Source organism: Anopheles aquasalis, chromosome 3 (assembly GCF_943734665.1).
Source record: "Anopheles aquasalis chromosome 3, idAnoAquaMG_Q_19, whole genome shotgun sequence".
NCBI lineage: Eukaryota > Metazoa > Arthropoda > Insecta > Diptera > Culicidae > Anopheles > Anopheles aquasalis.
In genome coordinates, this window is record NC_064878.1 from 44471564 (window position 1) to 44496498 (window position 24935).

A 24935-nucleotide genomic window follows, 5' to 3' on the forward strand; every position below is an offset into this window, starting at 1 on the left:
TTGAGCCATCATGCCATCATGGGTGTCCATGGTATCCGGCGGCACTGCAGATAGAATGTTTAATCGGTAGAAAACGGAACCGCACTGAAAGGTCCGTGGTTCATGGCCCGATAACCGTTTGTCATGCTCGGTCGCCAAAACCGGCCGATTCCGATCGACCACAAACGATGGCAACAAGCCTGGCTAGGCAGTAGTAGTGGTAGCCGACGTCGGAGCCGCTCGCGAGTGTGTCCTCGTCCTCGCCGGTCGGAAAAACTCTTCCGGAAGCCTCTGTGAAAAGCCGGTCGGTGTTGCTAGTGTTGGTGTGAGACTGAGGCCGAGCACTGGCCCCAAAAAAAAGGAGAGTGAAAGTGCCGAGCCCGAGTATGTGCTGCTGCGAGCCTTTCCGGAGAGAGCGAACACCGAGAACCAAGAGACAGACAGGAACAGCTGAGCAGCGATGTCAGACGGCAGTGTGTCTCGCCGTGGTCCGTTTGCCGATCGATCGATTCCGGCTCCTCCGGATCGTCCTGGCTCCGTCGTGTTGGTAGGCTCTCTAATTTACATAAAACATAAACATTTGCCACACTACCACCATGAGGGGCCCACGCTTTGTACAATTGTCGCTCTGTCTGCTGCCGACGACGACAAGGACAGGAAGCATTGGAGCGACATCGGAGAGATGTTGATGCGATCCGTGAGATGTCTTTGAGGACGTGGTCGTGGCCGTGTCCGCGCAAACAACGCCTTCACCACGGTGGATCAATACGGCTAGACGGTGCGGTGCGGGTCTTGTGGTGCGATGGGGCATGGCATCGTGGCCCAATCCCCAAAAAGCCGTCTTGGGTTGTTTTTTTTTTTGGGCGGGTGAGGGAGGCCACCTTTTTTGGGGCCACTGATGATACCCGAGAGTGTGCTCTCTCTCTCTCTCTCTCGCGAACTCGTTGGCACTTCAGAGAGGCACCGTGTAACGATTTGTTTTGAGTTATTTGCACGCCGAAATCGCTTCCTGTTCCTGGGCGTCGCGAGCCCGCGTTCGGAAGAGCGATTCCGTGTAAAGCACTTTAGAACCGTTGTTCCAGCACAGGAAAAAGGGGGCGAAAAACGGGCGTGACAGTCTCTGTGTGTGCTTCATGGTCATGTTTACGCGATGTTTGGCACGGATGACTGGCACTTCTTCCTTTCCTTGAGTCTTCCGGTGTAAAATTTAATAATTGATTCGGATTACAGCCATTAATGTTTTACATGCCATACCCTTGCGAAGGATGTTGCGTAAGTTTGGGTCCGGTATGACAGCGAACTCTTACAAAATGATGCTTTTTTTTACTGCTATACCATTGCGGTCCTTTCTGAGATGCTTTCGATTGAACAGTAACTTTTGATAAAGAACTCCGCATCGGTTACTGTTCGTGCAAAGTCCGTGTCCGTGCGGATCTTGGTATGTCGATGTGTAATGCCTGAGAGCCCCTGGAGGAATCTCTGAACGAGCAGGATTGGAATTTTATCTTCGCAAAAGTATGTCATACTGGTCGGTACGTGACAATCTCGCCGTCTTGGACATCTGCTATAAATAGAAGTCATCAATAGTGATCAGGAGTTTAGAAGCAACCTTGGACCCCGGTACAGGCACGTCTGTAGGCCACATAATCTAGCATTGAGACGCGATTCCAGCAGCTCAGCTGTAGCTTGACTCCTCTGAGATGGGGTGAAAGAAATCGGCCCAATGCCGCCCTTCTCGAGCTACCGGCAGATAGGCCCGGAACAGCTCATCTCAAACCTACCTCAACGTCACCGAGTCGAAAGTACAAATAGCGGTGTCCGACCCGTTGCCTGGCTGGTTTGACGAGCGATTAACCTTGGCCTACTCCACCAGCTGGCTTTCTCAGGCGTTTCCTACAGACCTACGGAGCGAGTGGAGCGGCCACCGTTGGCCAACTTCCGGCTTTCTTTTTCACTGCAGCACCGCACGCTGTGTGCAACGTGCGCGCACAACAGCACCGCATGCTACGGTGCCACAGCATATTGTCGTCGCATCGACCCCGTTTTCACATCGTCGCCTTTTTCCATGATGTTCCCCCGTTGCTAAAGCCCTCCCGGAGTTCATCATTGGTGAACTTGGTGGAACTTCTTGGGGCACTCTCAGTCTCAGGTCCACGGCCCCTGTGGTGAGGACAATCTGGGGCGAGTGAGCGAGCGGAAATATGATTACCATTATCGTAATGAGATTTGCCCTGTTCGGTCGGTCGCACTAGCAGTAGCCGAGATCTTCAGGCACAAAACCGGTCACTATGGGGGGCGAGACTGTCCGGGGGAAAGTGTCTACTACTTCGCTTCGACAGGTATCGACTGGCACCACCTCGTTCAAGTTGCTGGATGACACTTCTGCCGAATGGTGTTGCTGTTGCTGGTTGTGTCTGTGGCAATCGCTCTCGTGAAAAACATTCTGTGCTGTACTTCCCCCGACTGACTGACTTAAGTCGTACTCTTCTCTTCAACACCACGCGAAAACAATAGAAGAAGGGTGCAAATGAGACATCGTCTGATGCGCTTCTCTCTCTCTCTCTCTTTCATCAGTGCTGCGGCTGCGGCTGTCACTCGCCGTGCGCTAGTCACGAACCCTGACTGGTGGCCTGAGTATCGATTGCCTCACCGTAAAAAAAAACCTCCACCACAACGACGACCACCGCTTGGCATTTCGATTCTTCTTCTTTATCCCCAACCACCTCTGTACTGATGTTGCGTCCACGGTTCATCTAAAATGCGGCGAGGTGCGAAGACTACTACGGAAGAAGAGGGCGAAGGGGACGCCCGGTCCTTCTCATCTCAGCTCAACCACCCTTCCCTTTTCGTTGATCGATTCATCGAGTTGCATCCGCCGAAGCGATGTTGTTGTTGTTGTTGTTGTTGTGCTCACTGCTTGTCACTGCTCGGATGCCCGTCGTCGCCGTCGCCGCCGCCGCCGTTGATGCTGTTGTTGTAGTAAACCCACCAGAGTGCGACTACTCCATTGAGTGAGGTGAGCTCGACTTCAGTCCACGGTGTGGTGTGTGAACACGATACCCATTTCCTGTGATGGTACACCATGCGGGCCCGATGGTGCACAAACAATCACACACAGATACAGACGCAGAGTGGCACTAGGCACACCAAATGCGCGATGCAGCGGTGCAACCCATCCGCCAATGGGGAGGGGGATGGCGGTCCTATTATTTATGTATAAGCCCACCTCTCTCTCTCTTTCTCTCCCTCTGACTGACTGGCTGGTTGGCTGGCTCGCTGGTTGGCGCTTGTGTAGTGCTCACTCTGCGCTGCCACCACACCGCACTGACAGAGCGCGCGCGAAAGCCTTGACCCAGATTGTAGTAGTAGGCCCGCGTTCAGTTGCCGACGTCGTCGTCGTCGTCGTCGCCATGCGACGGTGTCGCCACCTCCTCATCACCATCGTCATCCTCATCCTCACCACCACACGGTTCACCCCTTCTTTACCCATTTGCCCGGCCCCTCGCTATCCACTTGGGCTCTCCACTATTATTATTACAGGTTTTTTCGCCGCTTTTTTGCCACTACTTTTGGTGTTGTTGTTTGTGGTTTGCGCTTGGTATCTCCGCTTCTTTCGACACACCATCGCATCGCAGCAACAGTAGCACAGTAGCCTACTGCGCTAAGCCCACTGCGACTACTGGTGAGTCTGCTGAGCTGGAGCTGCGTGAAGTGAGTTGGGATCCCCCGTTAACTCACCACTAAGCAGCGATTACTTGATCGTTTCGATCATTTTTCGCACATTTTCCTCCTGTTTTCCACGCCCCCCCAGATGCGTGCTGTCATGATTAACAATTGAACGAAAGAGAAATATGTTACAAATGGCTTCCAATTGAGAGCGAACCGTACGTGACATGATGGTGATTATCGTGTGTCGCGAGACCCTTGAGCTATCATAACAAATCACAACAAACGAATCGTCTGATCGCGAGTCGCGACACTATAATGCGGTGGCCAAATTGTTGTTTTCCTTCCTCTTTTTTTCGGTTGCTCTCTGCCCATGATGATCATCATGCGCGGTGTCTCTTCCACAATAGAGCGTGCTTCCCGTCCTCCTCACGCTCTGGCCGTGCTGCTGCCATCAAGCCGTCTTGGGTTTCGGGTGGGTTTTGACGTAATATGATCACGGTCGATCGTGACTTGGATATTGGGTGCCAGTGCTCGGTGGCGCCTGTGCGTGTGGTGTTCCGGATCATGCCCGCAGGTTCACCAGACCCATCGGCATGCCCTAAGGGGAGGGCCGGCTATTGGTTTGCCGGCTTACGTCACACATATAGTATGCCCTCTCCTGTTCCCGCTCCCCATTTTTTTGGAACACACAATCGACCCAATTTTGTTTCCTTCAGCTTTTCGGTGGCGCATGTCGTAATGCTGACGAGCGCGCGCGTGTGTTGGATTGTTTGATGAACCGATCATCAACATCATCGGTGGCGCCGGCATCCCGGAAGAAGAGAGGTCGTGGCTCTCCGTTCTAACGCGAAAGACACGCAAACACGCAGTTTGTGTTGTTGCGATATTTGGCGAACAAATTTGAATGCAGCTCTCTCGCTGCAGCCAAATAGCGCTAGTAGGCGCTGGTGGCTCGATAGCAGTGAAGTAAGTAGCTGGACGACATGCCTGATGCGGTCGGTTTCGGCGAATGAGGTTAGGAACCTTTAATTAACTCCTAGGAAATTACGCCGACCGCACTTCTGATCGGTAGCACCAATATTAGACTCCATTCTCTCCAGGACCCCAGAGAACACCGGTGGAGGAGCAGTAGCTGCCCGGCAACAGCAGGCGGGCAACCAGGACTAGACCTGGTAACATCCGGAGCCAAACTTTCGCCGTAGGAAAGTAAAGTCCCGTCCCGTCATCGTCGCCGACGTGGTCTCCCTCTGCGAATGTTGTGAAAGTGTCTGTTGTTTAATTAAACACTGAATAAATAATTAAAACAAACTTCGCTCGCTCTACACCAGAAAAACGTCGACATCGAACGGTACATCTCACGGGCAGGTCAGGTCGGTTGGTCGTTTGGTCGGGCACCAACACCATCAACTGCCGCATACTTCCACCCATGTCTGGATGGGGGAGTGGGGTCACGTCGGTCCTTCCAGTATGCAGGAAAATGGTTTCTTCCCTACTCCCACCCAGAAAACCCGTAAACTACCAAAATGGTTCATTTCCCTTTCAACGATGGCGACGACGACGGTGGTGATGTCAAGGACGAACGAAAGGAAGGTTGGTGGTCCTTGTTTCAATTTTGTTCCCCCAAAAACCAGCGACCACCACCAGCACTGCCAGCGACACAAAGGCTCGTAATCAGCAGTGCGGTTGACTGTTTATGCACTTCGAAACGTCGTTGGCCGTTGACTTTGGTTGGCATCGTGGACATGGCATGGTGTCGGTCTCCCCCTATTCGTGGAAGCTCACTGGTTTGCGGTTGTGGCACAAGGATAAGTGCATTTCGTGCTTTCGATTTCAGTGCACGGTAAGGTGGGGGATAACGAAGGAGCGCTGCTGCTGCTGCTGCTTGCATGTAGTTTATGGAGGAGCATTAAACTTTCGACAGCCTGTTTTTTCGGTGGAGCTGATGGTTGCATTAGATTTTGTGTCAGAGAGTAGACAGAGGATGTCGAGATGCATCTCCAAGGACTGGAAAGAGAGCGAAGGCGACTTCATTTTAAAACATCGAGCGCTAAAAGGTTACCAACGACCAACGTTCAGTTCATTAGCTGTTCAGCTGCATCGAAAGGATCTGGAAGGATTCCAGCTTCTCCACAGACAGGGAGAGAGAGAGAGTGAACCAATTTGCTCAAAGTGATGCACTTGCACCATGCATCGGCTCTCGGAATCTCGGTCTGCCAGGTCACAGCAGGCTTTGTGTCCGCATCGAGTGACACAGAATGGCACAACACAACTGGCGCTGCCACCGACCTGTTCCGCTCCGGTTACGCACCCTCGCGCGGAACAACAGAGCAGCCAGAGAGCTTTGTTTCCATCCCCCATCCCCATCCATCTGGCATCCACTGTGATCCACCGCATCCGTCACGCGCAATTCATGTCACTTCCTGGTGAATTCTAACCTCAAATCGAATGAGAATGAGATGGCTCTCGGGGGGCGAGGGAAGCAGAAGAACAGTCTGACACCTGTACAAACATCAACCGCGGACAGAGCCGGTTGTGCACTTCGGTCACTCGGTCGATCGTCGGCTACAGACAGAAATGTCACTTACGACACACCAGCAGCAGCAGTACGATCACCTCACTCCACTTTGCGAACGTATCATGCAAACGAACGCGAGTGCGAGCTCACTCATCAGTCGCTGAGCCGGCCAGAACGAAATGTAAACACCTCCTAAACAACGAGAATACCGAGCGAGCGTGGGCAAATTGAATGTACGGATGATGGCGGCGCTGATGATGATGCTAGGTCGTTGCACGGTATACGGTTCTTTGTGCACCGAATGGGGGAATGTGGGCTTGTTCTAAATTATGGCCAACTAAAAAGTGTCATTTTGTCATGTGAGATGGTGAATGGCCTCTTCTAGCAAAGACAAGACCACACTCCAAGGCACCCGTGGCCTTGGGTTGGAAAGAAAGAATGATTTTTACCAAAGGTATCATTTTCCCTTTAATTAAGGGGGGCTTCGGTATTTAATTTTTTTTGTGACATATATTTTTACGTTACGTGACATATATTTTTACGCACGTTCATGTATTTGTTGCCATGGATGCAGTTTTTAATAAATCTTCCCCAAAGTAGAACTAAATATTCTTCAAAAGTTGTAGTTTAATATGCTATTCACTTGAGAAAAATAAGTTGAATGGTTTCTTCACAAAAATTCGTCAAAAATATGCCTTTTCTTAGGTCAAACCAACGTTGATCGAGTGCGATCGGGTGCGGGGAGTGCTGCTGTTCCGCTATGCAAAACGGAAGTAGTTCACCACACACCACGATCGGAGGCCTTTTTGGGGGTGAGTTCAGCAAACTCGTTGGTGCAACACGCGGCCTATGCCTAGACTGCAATGCATGCCAATTGCACTCGTGTGGTGTTTGTATGGTGGGGTTTTTATTTTTAATGCAACACTATTCCCCCCCCCCCCCCAAACCGGTCACATCTCCCTTCGCCGTGGTCCTGCCAGCTGCATACATGTCGTTGAAAGCAGCATCAGTCGCAACGGCAGTACTGTCCCACTTACCTCAATTGACTACTTTTATGCACAGCAGCAGAGCATCGCACCGCACCTCCCGGCGCAGGAAGAGCTAGCTAGCTGTGCTGCGTTGCTGCGAGTGACCTTTTCCCCGGTCCCTCATGTTGCTACTTTTCCCTTTCCCACCATGTGGTGACATCTTTGCATTTCCCTTCCCCCAGGTTGAGGGAGCGCCATCATCATTTCATTCACGCGTCTTTCCGCGTCTTGAGACATCCACCTCCCCCGAGATGCATTAGAGAGCCTCTGGCATGCTCTTCACTCGTGTGTTTATGTGTGTGCTCTACTCAGCTGTCGATGGTCGGTGCATCTGCTTCAGTTGCACATCCCACAACAAACGCTGTCTGTCGCAGTAGAAGTAGTCGTCGTCGACGTCGACGTAGTAGTCGCTAGTACACCACGGCTGCAGTAGAGTTGCAGCTCACTTTGCTTGGTCTCTAGAGACTCCGGGGGTGGAGTACGGTGGAGCTGGCTGTGGCCGCACGTCTGACGTTTCTGTGCCAAGGATGTGTGGTGACGCGCACGACGCTGGTTTCGCTTTTGCGGGCCCCAAGAGAGATGGAATTTCCTGCTCACGATCTGCTCGCCACACACTAGTATGTGTGTTGTGTGTTGTGCGTTCACACACGATCACTCGCTAGCGGAAATGCTCCCCACGATCAATCGAACGGTTCGATCGAGGAGGAGAAGTGTAGCTCAAATCCGGCTACAGCATTAGTGCACAAAGTCTACTCGTTGGAAGATGATGATTGAACGATGATTCCAGCACCTTCCATCCGGTACTAGCGAGTGCTTCAGTCTCTCTCTCACCCTCTCCTTCTAGCTCTCTCTCTCTCTCTCTCTCTCTCTCTCTCTCTCTCTCTCTCTCTCTCTCTCTCTCTCGGCACTAGAGGGAACTCTAAAAAAGGTTACCAGATGAATCAGGGGAGGTAGTTGAAACGGTGGAGCGTTGATGCACAAGAGATTGGAGATCTCCTCCACTAATGAAAAGCCAACACCGCAACACGCATTGCATCACGTCCGCACTGCAACTCGCAACGTTTGTTAGGGGTGGTCGCGTAATCGTCCGGTCCCGGTCCCCATCACCATCATCGTGGGGCTAGTGATGGTGGTGGTAGCTAAGGGTGGATCACCCTTTCCGATGCACGACCTCAACCAGACCGGGGCAAGCATTACAATTCCGGTGACCACACCAGGTCGGTCCGTCCCGAAAAAACGACCCACTTTCGATTTCATTCACCAGCCAGCCAGCCAGCCAAAAGTGTGTCCCAAAAGCCCCTCCCCGCAAGCCGCGTCTTTTTATCGCTACCGCGCTCCCAACTTCCTGCCAGTGGAGTCTCTCCTTCCCTCTCTTCTATCATAATACCAGACAACATCGGTTGCTTTCACTTCACGTTCGCTCAAAAGCCTTGGATTACAACGAGAGTACCCTGAGAGAGGGGTTGAGAGGGGGTTGGTTTTTGCATAAAATCCACCCCCGCACGATGCGGTCGCTCGTCGCACGGACGGTGGCCATTATGTTCAACTTTTAAACTTTTAAATTACCAACTCCCCCTCCCCCCACAGAGACACACACGCGGGCAGAGCGTCTGCTCATCCGGCGATCACTGTGCAGTAACAGAGTGCGATGCGCGATCAATCCGCGAACTGCCGCGCGCACTCTCTCTGCCCTTCTTCGCCATCGCTTCGCGGTTCGCTTCCTCGCCCAACTCGCGACCCAGAAACGGTTGTTGCCTGCCGCGGAACATGAAATTCGGTTAGGCTGCGGCTGGGGCTGCGGCTGTTCGGTCACTCGGTCACCACTTCCACACTATACTTCCTCGTTTCCACCTCCGGTGGATGGCTTTTGATTAATTCCGTTCCTTCGTCATTAGTGACCGCGATGAAATCGAAAGTGTATGTGTTTGGCTGGCGAGAGGAGACGCTTGTTAATGATGTCTCCTCTCTCCCCGGGTAGCATTGAAGTATACTTTCAGCGGGTGTTCAACGAGTGTGTTCAACGATGGTCCGACGTAACCGTGCAATTAGGGCGCGCGCTAAGATGACGTCACGTGACGTAATACCGCTCGGTAGGTCCCGTTTGGCTCTCTTCTAGTGTCTAGGCCCAAAAAAGTCTGGGCCTGAGAGAATGGGGAACAAAATCCACCGAACAGTAGATCATTAAACAAAACATTTGAGTTTGACACAAGATATCAGCAACGAGAAGGGAATGGTTGGTACAAGAGAGAGAGAGAGAGAGAGAGAGAGAGAGAGAGAGGGAGTGTTCCCTTCAACAGTCAAACATCACACATCCTCCGCCTCCGGTGAATAGTAAAATAATAAATGGTGACCGGAATTTGTGTCCACTAACCCTCTCTCTCTTGCTCTCTCTCTCTGGTGCTGGCTGCTTCATTCGTTTGCATATTGATGCCACTACATTCGCGTCGGTCTATGGACACCACCACCCCGGTGTGCTACATGTGGTAGACGGGAAATTATGTAATGCTGGTTCGCCATTTTTCCGCTTATGACTCACGGTCCCTAGCTCTCTCTCTCTTTTATGACCACAAACACACGCATACACATCACCTGTGCTCGGAAGGTGGAAGATGAATAAGTACCAAAGGTATACCTCCGTGATGGCGCACAGGCAGAGAGGCGAAGAGTTGCGTTTCGCGAAATCATTATGTCGCCGGTGTTCGTGGCTTTCGAGAGCTCGCCGCTTCACATGCGATTGCCGGTCATTGTGCCAAACGCTACGGCACCACGGCGCTTGTTCTGAAGGACCGGTGGTGGCCTGTTAGCTCTTCCTCGACTGTCACACACCGCGACACCGAGGCTTTGCCGGTGGACTTTTGGGACGTTGTTGTGGTGGACAAAAATCGACTTTTTCGACTGCCGGGTTGCCCACACAATGGTGGTGATGGTGTGCACATTATGTAATCTTGGTTTCTATAATTTGGCCATTCCCCCCGGGGTGCCCATGCTGAGACCCATGTTGCTAAAGGGCATGCGACGGCGGTTTAGAGAGAGAGGCTTAGACGTTACTGCTGCCGGTGCTGTTGATGCGACCACGAATGCTTTATGGCCCGAAAGGGGGTTCCACAGTTTAATCGATTCCACCGACAGCGACATCGAGTGGAACATCTTCGCTGGCCCTTCATTTAGTGGCGACAGAAGCAACAGAACGATACGAGGCGTCGCTGAAGAAGCAGCGCAAAAGAACCTTAACTGTGACATAAACCTTTGGCCGGGACGGTGAGGGGGAGGGTGAGGGATTTCCGTGTCCCATTCCGGTTTTACGGCCGCGCTTGTGGCGATCGAATTGTGCTCCAATCCGTGAACAGCTGAGAAGCGAGCTGAGTCTGGGTGTCGCATCATTATAATTCCATCCCGCCGCGCGGCGGCCATCCAACGATCCATCTAGCGACGGCCATTGGCCGTTTGGCAATCGTTGCGCATAAAAAAAAATCGAGACCGGACGACACACGCTTCCCTTAGGCCTTACCCCACCACCGGCTGTCTGGGGCACGATAGCTGATCGCCATGGCTGATGGCTGGCTGGCTGGCTGGTTAGGCCAGAAGCGAGAAGCGAGACCAGAGACCGGTTTCCGCGAGGCGCGCGCGACGATGTTGCGACAGTTTTGCTCAATGAATGATGCAAATATCCGGCTCCGAGTTCGGGCTTGACTTCAACTCCGACGCCGGTTGCTCGCGGATCATTCCGTTGATTATTCTCCCCCAAACCAGCGCCCCAGCACTCGTCGCATGAAGCCTCCCCCCCCCCCCCCCCCAGGAGATTGACATAGAAAGCGATGGTAAGAAGATGAAGTTTTGAGGCAGAAGAAGCGCAGACGCAGACGGGAGCGCAGTGAGCATCGTACAGTGGCCAGAAGCGGACGGCGCAACGCAATCTTTGGTGGCTTTGCGCAACGCAGACAGTCTGGAAGTGGACAGATGGAGCGGATCAAAGGAAAGCTGAGTGCTCGCGATCGTCATCCAACGAGACGAAGGTATCGATGCACAAATTTAATGTCTACTTCCTGACCTCGTGACGTCATCACCATGTTGTGTGCACCTTCTGTTCACTGGTCGTGATCGTGGCGGCTGCTAGTCTCGGCACACACCGAAAAAAAAACCATTTCCACGCCTTTGCTGCAACGGGAACGACGGTTGAACAACGGCTTTTACGACCACCGTCGGAAGCTCGTAAAATCGTATAGGCCATCGTATCGCCGGAGCGGGGTGAAAGGTATAAGCTCGCTTGTGTGGTGCTCCTATTGTCCACTCCTCCCTTCTCGACACGGTTCCTGAAGTAGGTCGTAAAAAGACGATCGAAACCGAACGTGAACAACGTAAGCGCATCGGTAGAGGAGTGCATCGGAGGTGCAGTCCGTTGCGCCTGTGACATCATCATCAACATCAGCATGACCTATGGAATTTCCCTTGTTCCTTCGATTGTTAGAGGTCCTTCGATTGGAAAATGGGCCCCTTTTTCACACGCCACATTACACACCACGTTATCACTGTGCCGCGTGTCTTGTGCTCGTGTGAGAGTCTTGTTTTATGCGTTTATGCGCACCCTGCACCCTGTGTGTGTCAAGGTCAAGAAGTTTCTGCTCAGTTTCTGCCACCGCTCAAATCGGTGGCGAATGTGTTTGCGTTGTTTTCGGGAGCTGCATTATCCGGTGCTGCACCGTAAACAAGCGGCTCTGGGTGAAGCAGCGGATCATAAAATATTTATGGAGACATAAAAAAGAAATGCAATGCCATTTCCATGCCCGGAGGCCTCCACTCCAGGATTGCGTTGCAGTTCAAGATGCTGGTTGCTGGTTAACGGAAAGAAATCTCGCCCTCGAGCATGCTCTTTTCCCACAGACAATAGCCCTGTAGTGGATATTCGTGTAACATCTTCCAAAAAGAAGCTCCAGGGGCTCGACAAGGCTGGGAAAAAGGAGAGCATAACTCGCCCCACCCAAACACATTCACACATCGGTGAAGTTAATATTTATGATCCGTAAGATTAGCAATCAAACCAAAGGACTCTCTGCTGCTGCTTGTGGATTGTCTAGCAATGTTGGTCCCATTTCCGGTGTCCAATCTGGCCGGATGTCACGGCACCGCCAAACCGCACGCCCGAAACTTTGCGCAATACATGGTTTATGGAAGAGGTAATGTCATTCGGATGATTTGGAAGCTCACTGGGATTTCATTCGATGCAAGAGGCTGGACCTGCTGATCAGACTGAACTTCTGCCTTTCACAGTCTGACACAAGAAGAAGGATCACCGGGAAAGTTTTAGTCCCTTCGACCACGAAGCGAGTGAGCTCCACCGCGCTACCCACGTGTCTGGTAAGTTTCGCGATTTATGCCTCCCTCGGCGACGACGACGACGACGACGGTGACCTGTGCTTCGGAGTGTTATTGAGGAGCTAGAGGGCTAGCTAGCTGCTGACTGGAGTTTGGATAACCCGAAAATGAGCTGTTTTGCAGCTACTTAACGGGCGGTGTCAACCGGTGGCGGCGCCGGTGCTTTTAGAGCAAGCTGAGCAAGCAATGGATCAAGGATGTCCTAAATTTTGATTTGGTTTTGAGAAAGAAAAAATAGGTTTTGCTAACACACACGTGAGGTTCAACGGAACAGTTGTGCCGACGAAAACAGTTTTCGAATTCGATTCGAAGGACAAATATGGCCCCAGCTAGGTCGGTGGCTGTATTTTTCAAGAATTTCCCCAAAGAAATGGGAACACCTTTTTTGGGGCTATTTTGGAGCATTCCTTGCCTCGCACACTTGATCGTCGCTATTGACGATCGCGCTAATGAGGACGCGGATTCGGGCTAAATACACACCGAGAACACGACACGATGATCACGGTTGTAAGCGGGCGATGTCGCGTGATCACACTCCTAGCACCATCGTCACCTTTATCTGGCCGTCTCTGTACGAGTGCGGAACTCGAATGGCCAATTAGCACCTCCTGATCGATCCATCGGACGGTGGCATCGGTCATCGGCTGCATCCAAAGTGCAGTTGCGTCTGTTGATCGAATCGGTTATTGCCATTTAGGAGTGAGGCGCACCATCGAGAGACAGCCACTGCCATGCGAAAGACAACATTTGCACTCGGCGCGTGTATCGTGACACGATCACCTATACGCACGCACACAAATACTTCATAATCGGAGCGGATGATCGTCGTGGTCGTCGTTGTTCGCTAACTCGATGCGTAAGTCACAAAGGGGGGGAGGATTCGCTCATACATTTTGCGCTCGCTCGCTCGTTCTCTTGGACTGCGCTGCTCGGTGGGGTTGGGTTGTTGGATGTTTGTGCAAAAGTGAAGACAACCTTGTCCTGAATTGTTTTTATTAGCGCGCGAGAGTGCGCCGCGCGCTCGCTTGGAATGACGCTTGGAATTGTATAATCGCGATGCACACAACAACACAACGGATCCGTTGTTGCTGCTCTTGTCGGTTGGGAGGGGAAGAGGAGTGGTGGAAGGTGGCTTCCCACCGGTACTGTTGACCGCACTGACGCAGCTGATCACTAGTAGTAGGGTGGTGTAGAGAGCCAGCACAGAGTGCATTAAGCATAATGGCGTCATGGTGTGCGCACTGCGTCGAGAAATGTCAGCGAGAATCGAGGCGGAAATCACTCGTTGCGCTCGCCGGAGTAGAGGGACCCGAGGAATACTTTCACTTTGGAAGCCATAGAACTTGCAACCGAGGTATAGCAGGCCGCACATTCCTATCAGCTACATTCCTCGGGGTGCTTGCAAAGACAAATGTCAAATGAATCGAGCAGCAGCAGCAGCAGCAGCTTCTGTGGCATTTCCACGTCCACCGACCGAGCGCTGGCTGGGAGATGAGGGCGCCACAAAACTGCTGGCCGATTGATGGCCACTCCCGGGGTCCCAACTTGCTAACCTAATTGCAAAACGACACGTTCGACTGTGCGCCGTAGAGGGCCTCACGGTCAGACCACCGAAAACCCTGCGCCCAGGCACGTTCCAAATTATCTCGCTATTAACCTTGCCCACCGAGCGACCGACCGAGCGACCGGCATCGATCCCGCATCACGTCGTCATCCCGTTTGCCGAGCCGTGAAGGTTTTTTGTTTGTCTGGTGATTGAGCTGGATGGCGAATGGGCTCATCTTCGTGATCGCTCATTGATTAGTAGGGCTGGTAAACATTCGGGGGACTCCTTGCTCCATTCTTCTATGGCTAGAACTTTTTTATTTTCATTCTTAATTGAATCAGTGGTTCAAGTTTACCTGCCAAGGATATTCAAGGGATTCAAGAGAGAAGTGACGTCATTAAGCGAAAAAAAAACAGAGAAAGTAAGTTGAAACTGGACCAACTGACCACCTGCTTGGTAGTAAGATAGGTCATGGTCATGCGTCCAGCACCTTCACGAAACAAACGCAGCGAATCGTACAAAGTTCCGGTGTTTAGCTCGTCATCGGTTGGTTGGTCATTTGTTTTCCGCCAAAAATGCGATTCTTATTTACCCCTGCTCTCGAGCACTCGCTTCTTTGTGGTTTTGTTGGCCACCCCAAGGTTCATAATTCAAATCCCGGCCAACAAGCCACCTCAGAGTGAAGCGAAGTGAACGGTTGTGGGAGGAAAAGCATGGGAAAACCATTTAACCTAAATTCCTCCTCGAAACACACATGAAAACCGAATGGCACACCGGGGCGGAACCACAAAAAAACCCCCAGATCTAATCGTAAATCGCAACCACCCTGCTCAAGGGGGGGAAGGCACCACAACTCGTCCCCACTTTGCTCGATATGAGTTACGACGTGGACGCCAGATGATGCTGATGATGATGATCGCCAATCTGAAGGCATGCGAAACGGTAACCTCCCGAAAAAATAACGACGATGCATCCCATAAACCCGGCCGCGCGAGTGTGTGTTTTTGTGCGCTCACAAAACCTCTAGAATGTGCGATAAGACGTTGCGCGAAGGAGAAGAAGGAACCAAATGAAGTCACCGGTTGTTTGGTGCTGCTGCAAAGCAGCATTTAGCGGTCGCCTGCACTGGCCATAAACCATTTCGCGCTACACTTAGAACCGCGCCCCGGGTTTCCGTGCTTGTTCCGTGGCCACTGCGTTGGTGAACGAATTTTTAATTTTGATCGTTCGGCATGTCACGGTTGCACAAGGAAAAGGTGGTTGGTGGTGGCGATCGAGGGAAACATTTTTCTTGGCTCAATCATCTGTCCCCACTTCCCTTTTTCTATCTCTCCCATACACCCACGGCATGCACACTAGAACGTTGAGCTTGGTGCAGTTTTGTGGTTTCTGGCAGAACGAAGCACAGAAAGCGAAAAGCGCGTCCCGAGCCAAATGGTAAACAGTTTTTTGGTCGAGAAGAGCATTAGATAACGTGCCTAAAAATAGATCCTCCCTTTTCCCCCCAACGGATGATCACATCCATCGTACAGGAAAGGAGAGAGCGAGAGAGAGAGAAACAGATAGCGAGCAGAAGCATTGCATTGTGCGGTCAACCGGAGCACAGATGTTATCAGCATAAATTCGAGTCAAAATTTTGCACTCGCAATGCGCGGGTCCCCCCCGCACCAAGCGCGCTGCAAGCGCTGCAGCATCCATCATCCACATCCGAACTGTCACTTTGCCTGGGCTTCACCCTCACCCCGCGTGGGCACGATTGAGTCGCCATTCGCTTCGCGCGCTCACTACGCCACGGTCAGCGAACAAACGGGTGATCGAGGAGGGTGATCAAGTAGCAAGTGCATCATCTTCAGTCGGTGGGGGGAGAAAGTGAAATGCAAACGAAGAGGAGTGGACGAGAGGATGTGTGATGAGCACGAGCGCTCGCTCGCTCGCGAGTTCCTTCTCCTTCCTTCTTGCGATCAGCCTGGCGATGGAAAAGACCTTGAACTTGAAGCGCCAGTACAATCTTCAGTTCAGTTGCCCCTTGCCTGATGCTGTGTTCCCCTCCTGTACTGTGGACATCCATCTCTTCTTCCCTTTCTCTCCCGTCCGATCTGCGCTCCTTTTCTATCGCGACTGATTAAGTTAATTTACAGTTTACGCTTTCTTCCTTCTTCGCGCCCGCCAGTTCTTCTTTCACTGGCCGCGATCTACAGACCATCATCATCACCGTCATCATCGGTGGAGGTACTGTGGTGCCGCAGGAGATGGCAACATTATCATCATCGTCACGAACCCCATCGCCTCCCCTTTCCTAACACGATAAACACGCTGGTATTGCGAGCGAGCGAGCGTGTTGGTGCGCACAATTCCGAGTTCCGGGGGGCACATGATCGCGTCGCGCTGCTCGATGATGATGATGATGATGCGTCCGGCATGCAAATTGCGAACGCGTGAGGAGTGACTGGAAATCGCTGCCCCACCCGCGGGAGACCGGGTGCGAGATCAACAGCCCCACGATGGATCCCGTACGTAAACAGACACACGCATACAGCCATCGAGCCAGTCAGCCAGCCAGTGAGACAGTGATAGAGAGACACTGCGACGGCTGAGGAAGGTCTCGCGATGTCCCGCGAACCTGTTCCTGGTTGTTTCCTTGTGTTGTGTGTTCAGCAGCGGCAGCAACACCAACAAGTGCAAACACACAAGCGCATGTCTCTCTTTCTCTCCCTCGCTATCTGTCTCTCTGTCTCTCCGTTGGAGCTCCAACTCTTCCTGGTTGGCTTCCTGCGTGGCGATGGAGAGATGGCGATCGACGTGAGCTCATCCCCAATCAAGCGAGCACGCGCGCGTGCGCCATTCTCTGGAGTGTTCGCGCGAACCAACGCACCACCAGGGAACACACCGAGCACAGGCGGGCTTCTAGTAGTGGCCAGGGGCGCAGTAGATGCTGCCCCTGTTTTCGCGGTCACCAATGGGAGGGGAGAGAGATGGGACCGTTCCGTTGTGTAATCCGGACTTGCGGCTCCCATTTGCGTTGGTTGCTACTGACCCACCCCGTCCCCCACTGGATCATCCCTCACCCTTTCCATCGCTCTCCCTATACTAGGGTAGTTCCGTCCGGTCGTTCAGTGTGGGTGTTTGGGTGATCTGCGGTCATCGCCGCATCACAATCCCTTTTCGGATCGACAGCCGGATGATCTTCGCGTTCGCGGGATGCTATCGCGCGCTCGCAAATGATTATCTTCCGTCAGGGGTGTTTCTTTTTTTTTGTGGTGCGGAATAGACCGTGGTTCCGGAGTACATACATCTGTTTGGCCGGTGGTTTAGGGACTGGTATTTTCTCGATCGATACCGTCCAGTGTGTGTGGTTGTAAGGCGATTATTCGTTCTGTAGCAGCAACTACACGACATAAATAGGTTATTGGAAGGGAGAGGGTTTCGATTTTGAGAGAAAGTCCCCGAAAAGTGGACTTCTTCTTTCTTAAGTCCGGTGATAAGGATTAAAATGCTCGATCGTGAACCATAAGTCATTGACTGGAATGGATTAAACACGAGTTAACAATTCTTGAAGTAACCGGTCCAAACAGGGAATTGTCGTCAAATCGAAATTGGTTGTGCGTCAGTCCGCGACTGCTGGCGTTCTAGAGATGCCTAGCAGCAGCATTAACGCTAACGCATCCAATCGAAAAATTTGGGGATTCCATCCCCCAAAAAGATAATTCCCAACTTATACGCTAAACAGGTTTCGATGTCGACACCTCCCCGCCCCGGTTGGAGAAGATCTTCCTTCCCGCTTTTTTCCGAGTTTTTTATTCGGAAGAGGAGACCCCCACCGCCACGCCACGTACACTCGGCGGGAGGTTCAGAAGATTGACGTCAAACAAGGTGGAGACGATCTAATATTCGGGTGAGCTTCTACAGTGCGCGATCCGCCAGCACATAAGCTCCCGGAAACATGATTGCCAAAAAGGCGAGTGCGCGGCGGCACGGCACGGATCACTCGCTTTTTCTCTCTCGCTCAGGGATAGGAATTCGGAGTAAAAATAAACAGTTCCAACCCAGCCAGGAATGCGGCGTGTTGTCCGGGTGTTTGGAGAGTACCGCGGAGGAAATTGCACGCAGCAGCGCACGGGGATTACATGCGGAATATATGGCCCTAGAGATGGTTAGATGGTTGCAGTTTCAACAATTCTGCAACACCGTTCTGCCGTTACCATCGGCTGCACTTCAGTCCAGGTACTCCAGCACGCTGCTCAATCAAGAATGCCTTCCGGCAAAACAGAAACGGGCCCACAGCGGTGATGGCATCGACTTCACTGCTCGTTTGAAGTGGAATTATGCAAAGGTCTTAGAGTGTTTGTGCCAAAAAAAACCGGAGCAGAAGAAAGAGAAGACGAAGACGAAGAAAATCAGATCCTCCAGACGACCATTGTCGCTAGCAAGTCAACCACCAGCCCGGTACCAGACGAGGAACCCTTTATTGTCGCCATGCCCCCATTGGACGTGGCCGTGCAACCTTCGCCAGGGGTTCTGGAGTTCTGGGCACAAACTCCCGAACTCCAGCTGCGTCCAAGGGTTTCCAACGAAGCAGCCTCGTTAAGAAGGACCTCCGAGGGCAAGCGAAGGGATCGATCGATTGCCGTCGCTTTCGATGACCTAATTCCCATCAAAAGTGTTATCGACTTGCATCGACGGTGCAGCAGCAGCCGGTGAGACGCACCACCAGAGAAGAAGGGGCGTGCGTGAGGCGCACATTGAAAGCGAGTTCCGACGAGAAACGGTTACAGTTTCAATTTACAACCGGGATGGGACTCCGAGATCGATCGGGACTTGGCCCGCCCCTCCGGGAATACCGCAGGGCTTCCTGGATCTTGAAAGAAGTTGAATTGGCGGCGAACTTCCCTTGGCGGGAGTTTTCGCGGCTTGGGAACAACATTTTTGTGGTGGCACTTACGGTAGCGTTTCATTAGACTCTTCTTGTAGGCGGCACTCTCGGTCCCACCACGGTTATGGTGCTCCGCATAGTCCGGACCGGCCGAGTCGTCCGAGTCTTCCGTCACCGAGCCGCTCCTCGGTCGGCGTTTGATTTTCATCGAGAGATCAAGCGGCGCATCCAGATCCTCCTCATCATTCAGATCCAGCTCTTCGTCCTCCATCTCTTCCTCCTCTTCATCATCTTCCACTTCCTCCTCGTCCAGATCTTCCTCTTCCAGCTCCGCCTCATCGTCGGCATCGCGTCGGTTTAGCGGTCGATGCCCTAACCGATGGCTGCTAGACCGCTGTCGCTTGCTGCTGGCCACTAACCGTAGCCGCTCGTTGGCCGGTGTGAGCCCCGGGTGCGCCGGGTCTACAGGACGCGTACTTCGCTCGCTGTAATCCGAATCCTCGTGATCCGTGGTGGTGCTACGGCAGGCAGCCGAATCGTGGCTCGAGGTGGACCGTTTGTGGATCCGTGTGCCGTGTGGTGGCCCACCGTACACTGATGTCATCGTCATCGATCGATACGGACTGGCGGACTGCCGGTGGTGGTGGTGGTCGTAGTGATGATGATGCTGATCGACTGACCTGGGACGACCTCGCTGGTCCTCAGTATCGTCCCCTTCCTCGCCCGTACTGTAGTGACGACGACGTTCCGGCACCGGACTGACGATGGTGCGTGTTGTCGTCGATGCTCCACCGACTCCAACCACAGTTCCCCTTTCCTCTTCACCACCAGTCAGTGAGGCGCGCCGAATTATGGAGGATGGGCGAAGGGTCGCCAGCTCTTCCTCCTTGATGTACCGTATGACATTGGCCCGTTCGGGCTGTAGAGCGGATGGTAGCGCTAGGGCCGGGGAGGCCGTCTGTCCGGGAGGTGGTGTTACCGAGCGGCATCCCGATCGTGATCGCGATCGAGAGCGTTCCCCTCGGTCACGATGGCTAGGAGGCGATGAAGGTGTTCGGGATCTTCGCGAACTCGTGGCACTATCGTCGTCCCGTGATTCCGAATCCGTTCGCGATCGTTCCGGTCGATAGGGATGCTCTGGATGTGGTTCCTGGTGCTGCTGCTGCTGCTGCTGATGGTGATGATGATGGTGTTGGTGAAGATGATGATTGTGGTGGTTGTGATAAGCTAGCTGCCGTACAACCGACATCCTCGACTGGGACTCCGACGGACTTGCTGGTGGTCTTGGTGGAGAGCTACCGATCGAGGTCGCGGTGTGTGGTGGTGTCGCTCTGTCGCGCAGATCCTCCGCAGGGCTTTCTGACGTTACTGGAGAGGCCGGTGCAGACAGTGGAGCGCCATTTGTTGTTGCTGATGGTGGCGGAGGAGGAGGAGGAGTTGGTGATTCCGAGGGAACGGATGGGACGGTAGCATTCCCGGTGGCCGCAGCAGCTCCCACGAACGCGTGCGACGGTGGCAGATGCTGTAGCATCATCATGATGATGTCGGTGATGGATGCCGCCTAGCGGCTTCCACACTACGGTCCGTGTCCTGGAGCACTTCCGGGGACAGAATTGATATCTAAACAGTGTCTTCTTCCGGGTTTACGCGGCTGTTCCGGTCCAATGACGTGAAAGGATATGTTTTCTCTCTCTCTCTATCGCTCTTTTCCACTCACGACAACAGCGACACTTCAAGCACCGCGAGCACACTTACGGTCGATATACCGAGGACATCACTATGGAGCTCTAGTGGCGCACCAACAGACACACAAACGACACACATTGGCCAGAAATTACACGCACTCGCACGCCGCAAAAAAAACGGATGTACTTAAGCACTGATTGGTTTGGATCGCAAACTAAAGAGTCGACAAGCCGCGAAATGCAAAACGGAAACGGAACAGCGGTGAACACCGGTGGCCAGAATCGTTCCCAGCAGTGCACACACGCGCACACAGACACTCTATTCTGTCTGCTGTCTGGTCTGGGCCCGTTTTACGAAGAACAGCATCGAGCACCAACAACATCGATTATGCAACGCGCGGAATTATGTGTTTGCTTTGGCTGCTGCTGCGGCTGCTGTCGGTAGGACAGATGATGATGACAGTTTGCACAACGATGATGGCAACGGTGATGATTGGCCATCATATCATAGCCAGCTCGATGCTTGCTTGTTGGTCACCACGCAGCACCACGAACTCTACGGGGAACGGGTTCAACGGGATGGTGGTTGCTAAGCGCCGGCTGGTCTCGCTCTCGCTTCACTCGCTTGTCATTCACCGCCACCGCCTTCTTTGAGGGGGGACCACAATGAACGCCGGTCTCCGGATTTAAACACATTAACTAACGAACAACGGTAGTGTCGCGCCTGGCGCCGATAAAACATTCAATTGGATCCTATAGTGTAACAAATGCCGCAGCAAAAACAATCAGAACAACGAGCAGCACAAGTTGTTGAAGAGTCACGTTGCACACATTGGGACGCGGTACACCCACCACAAAACAGACTCGACTCGACGACTCGTGCCAGAGACATTGGCTGGTGTTCTGGAGTTGCTTTTCGCGCGGGGAGTATCTTTGGCCCCGCCACATTAACACACGCCGCCTGGTATCGATCGCCTATAGTGATCCTTTGCTTCCAGCAAACAACGCACAACAACATTCACGGGCTCAGCATATTCAGCTGACACGCTGGTCGTCCGCTGGCCGTTTGGTGGATTAAAAGTCTTCTCCACAAATCCGACGACAACAGCACCTGGACGTCACAACACACGGCAGGAGATAGCGCGTTAGCCACTGCAGCGGCACCGAAGGCTAACGATCACAGAAAACACACCGCGAAAATACAGATTCTCGGCACACATGCACGCACGGTTGTGACACGGACGCACGAACGCACGGTTTGCTTGAATTTACACGGCCACACGCGAAGGAGAGCCTCTTGCTCTCTCTCTGTACACGGGTCCTCTGTTGTTGGGGCGGCCCGTGGACGGCTGCGATGCTGTCTGGTGTCTGGTCCGGTGTCGTGTCTGGCGGTGTTGCTGAACCGATGGCAACGGTGCCGTGTCACGGTCCGGTGGGCTGTTGGTTTGTAAAGCTCGTGCTGGCGAGTGGCTGCGAGGCGGCGAGTTCTCGCGATGAGCATGCGTGTGAGGGTGAGTTCCAAGAAAAGCCGAACCGTGTCGTCGAAAAGGGTTGCAGCAGCGTGCGGTTCGGGTGTTCGACGTTCGTGTTCCTCCCACCAAACCAACCAACACACGCGGCCACCAACCAACCAACGCCATGAGATGAGCGCGTTTCCGAGGTGGAAGATTGCGCGGAAAGAAGTATCCTTCTTGATCGCTGCGCTTCGAAGGCTGATCCTTGGGAGGTGATCGATCATTTCCACAGGACATTCTGGCCAGGGAGGAACTGCGTATTAGGCTTTAGAGCTTATCATGTTATTGATGATGTTTCCATAAGTTTCTTTTTTTTCTTGTTGCTCTGCAATCCGGGCTTGACGGAAAATTGGACAGTCTTAAATCAATTCTAATTAGGCCATTATGCGAATGCCAGGATATTGGTTGATGTGAAGTAGAGTCTTGATTTTAGAGTCGCTATTTGTCCTGATGGGCGGTGATTTCGCAAGTTGTAGAGATGAGATTTGTGGCCTTAAAATTCACAAAAATATTGTGTATGTTCCTTCTGAACTATTTCATTTTTTTCTAAGGCTTGTTTGATGGTAAAGTTCTGATCAGTGCTGGAACTTCCAGTCCGGAATCCTCTCTGGAGAAGCAAGCACATGTGTTGCAAGTGGATCCTCTGGTCTGTTGTGAAGCTGGTTGTTTAGAAATCAATCGGTGATTGATCGATCGATCGATCGTACTTCCGGTGTGATTACGACTTGATCCGCCAATCATTGATGATCGTTATTATTTTTCTTTAGCCGTTTAGTATCTTCTGAATCATTCTTAATTGTTCTAGTACTTTTTGTGGCCAGGTGTTCGGCCCTTTTCCCAACATAAGCCCCGCAGAATCGTGTTGTCAACGTGGTGGGGTAAGATTTTGATAAAAAGCCACCCTTCCGTTGCTGTTTTCTGGCTCGACATTCGTGAGTGACCGCTCGATGCTCTCGTGTTTCTGCTCGACTCACTCGTGCCACCTTCGGAACCGGCACGCACACACGCAGAGAGAGAGAGAGAGTGAAACGGAGAGAGACCAACTCCTCTCTCTTGCGCATGGATTGTGCAACTTGCGGCTGGAGCGGCAGGCAGAACGAGAAAGGAAGAGGGTTGAAATCGAAAGCGAACAGAACAGACTACGAGGAAGGGCCACCGGGCGAGTGGGGTGGAAAATGAAAAGCGAAACGGAAACAGCGCGAGTGCGCGGAGTGTGTGAGCGAGACAATGAAGGGGTGGAAGGGTCAATACAGAAGATGTTGTGCGGTCGCGGGGGTGGATGACTAGACACCGCACCATATGATCGTCTGGCCAGGCGGCTTCGGGCTCGGAGCAATATTTCATCCTTGCAGCCTTCGCAAGGATATCATGAGTGGCTGTGTGAGTGAGTGAGTGAGTGTGCAGGGTGAGAGGGATGCATTGAAGAAGGCGGAGGCTTGGCCGGCGCGGTAACCAACCAGGAGCGCAATGGAGGCGCACGCAATGGCGGACGCGGGGATCGGTTGCCATTCTCGTTCTAACTCTCACTCTCTTTCGCTCCGCTTTACAGCCGAGACAGAGAGAGAGAGAGAGAGAAAGTAAGTGAAAGTACGACAGAACGAGAGAGAGGGGGCGCACGCGACGACTAATTATGTGATAAATGAATCAGGGTGCGCCTTTACCAACTAATTATTTATTGACGCATTCATGTCGTGCCTACCAATCGTCACCCATTTTCTGTTCCCATTTCTCTAACCCCCCCCCCCCCCTCCTCCCGAAGCTTCCTATGCTGCAAACGGGTGCAAAATGACTGTGGGAAAACGGGGTCTCCCGGAAAACTGCCGGTTATTCTTTATGCTGAGTCGCCGATCGAATCGAGAACTTCGCTCGAAGCCAATTGCGAGATCGAGTGATCGAGTGCAGCGACAGAGTGCGTCAACGTTGTCAACGGGAGCAGTAAGATGATTGGAAAGCGGCATTTCTTTTCCGCAATCCAAGTAACCAACAACCCTAACAACCATCGATCTAGATGCCTTTGTGTTTGATCATTCCTCCCATTCAACAAATGCTCCCTAGGATGATAACACTCTAGTACATTTCAGGGGTTTCGGTTGAAAAATCCAAATGTTACGGTGCCTATCAGGCTCATTACGGTTCACCAACCAAAGGTCGCTAATTATGAGGCAGCCCGCCAACTTCGAATGCGATTGCGAGCGCAAATTGTGTGACACTCCGTGAAGTGTTGTCCGGCTCGAGATTAGCCCACCGGGAACTGCATGCTTCGCGCTCATCAAGCACGGTCTGTGGCACACAACAACCTTGACATCGTTGCCACAAGTGTGCGGTGTGCGGTGACGGCTATTTGCATGCGCCCCCACTCCCTCATCGAGCGAGCTGACGGGTTTGTTCCCGAGTCCCGAATCGTCGCTGTGCGAACGTGCGGTGCATGCACGGAAGTCACTTAGACGGACGGACTGGAATTGGAAGATTTCCGGTTTCGTCCGACGCCGAGTGTTGCGAAACGAAAGCGGCGGGTTGCATCCGTGCAAACCTGACATCCTCACTCACACGAAAGAGAGGTTGACCGATCGAGCGAGATAATGGGCGCGCGACATTATAGGTGGAAGTGACGCACACCGATGCCAGAGCTGTCATTCTATATTTGAGACGGCGACGGAAGGGTGAGAAGAGGAAGTTATAATGATCGTGAATGCCAAAACAAGCTGCCACGCAACAGGAACCAGCCGGTGTACCACTTCAACGATTCCGAAAAGAAGTGA

General features: G+C 52.6%; 1 protein-coding gene across 1 annotated transcript in view; it reads right to left on the reverse strand.

The window, feature by feature from the left end:
• Positions 1-22009, reverse strand: part of LOC126574209 (ecdysone-induced protein 74EF-like) — a 46916-nt gene extending 24907 nt beyond the window's left edge. The window contains exon 1 of the mRNA XM_050234263.1: positions 19047-22009. Coding sequence (XP_050090220.1) covers positions 19047-20514 — 1468 coding nt within the window. The 5' untranslated portion in view covers positions 20515-22009. The remainder of the gene's footprint in view (positions 1-19046) is intronic.
• Positions 22010-24935: the final 2926 nt, after the last annotated feature.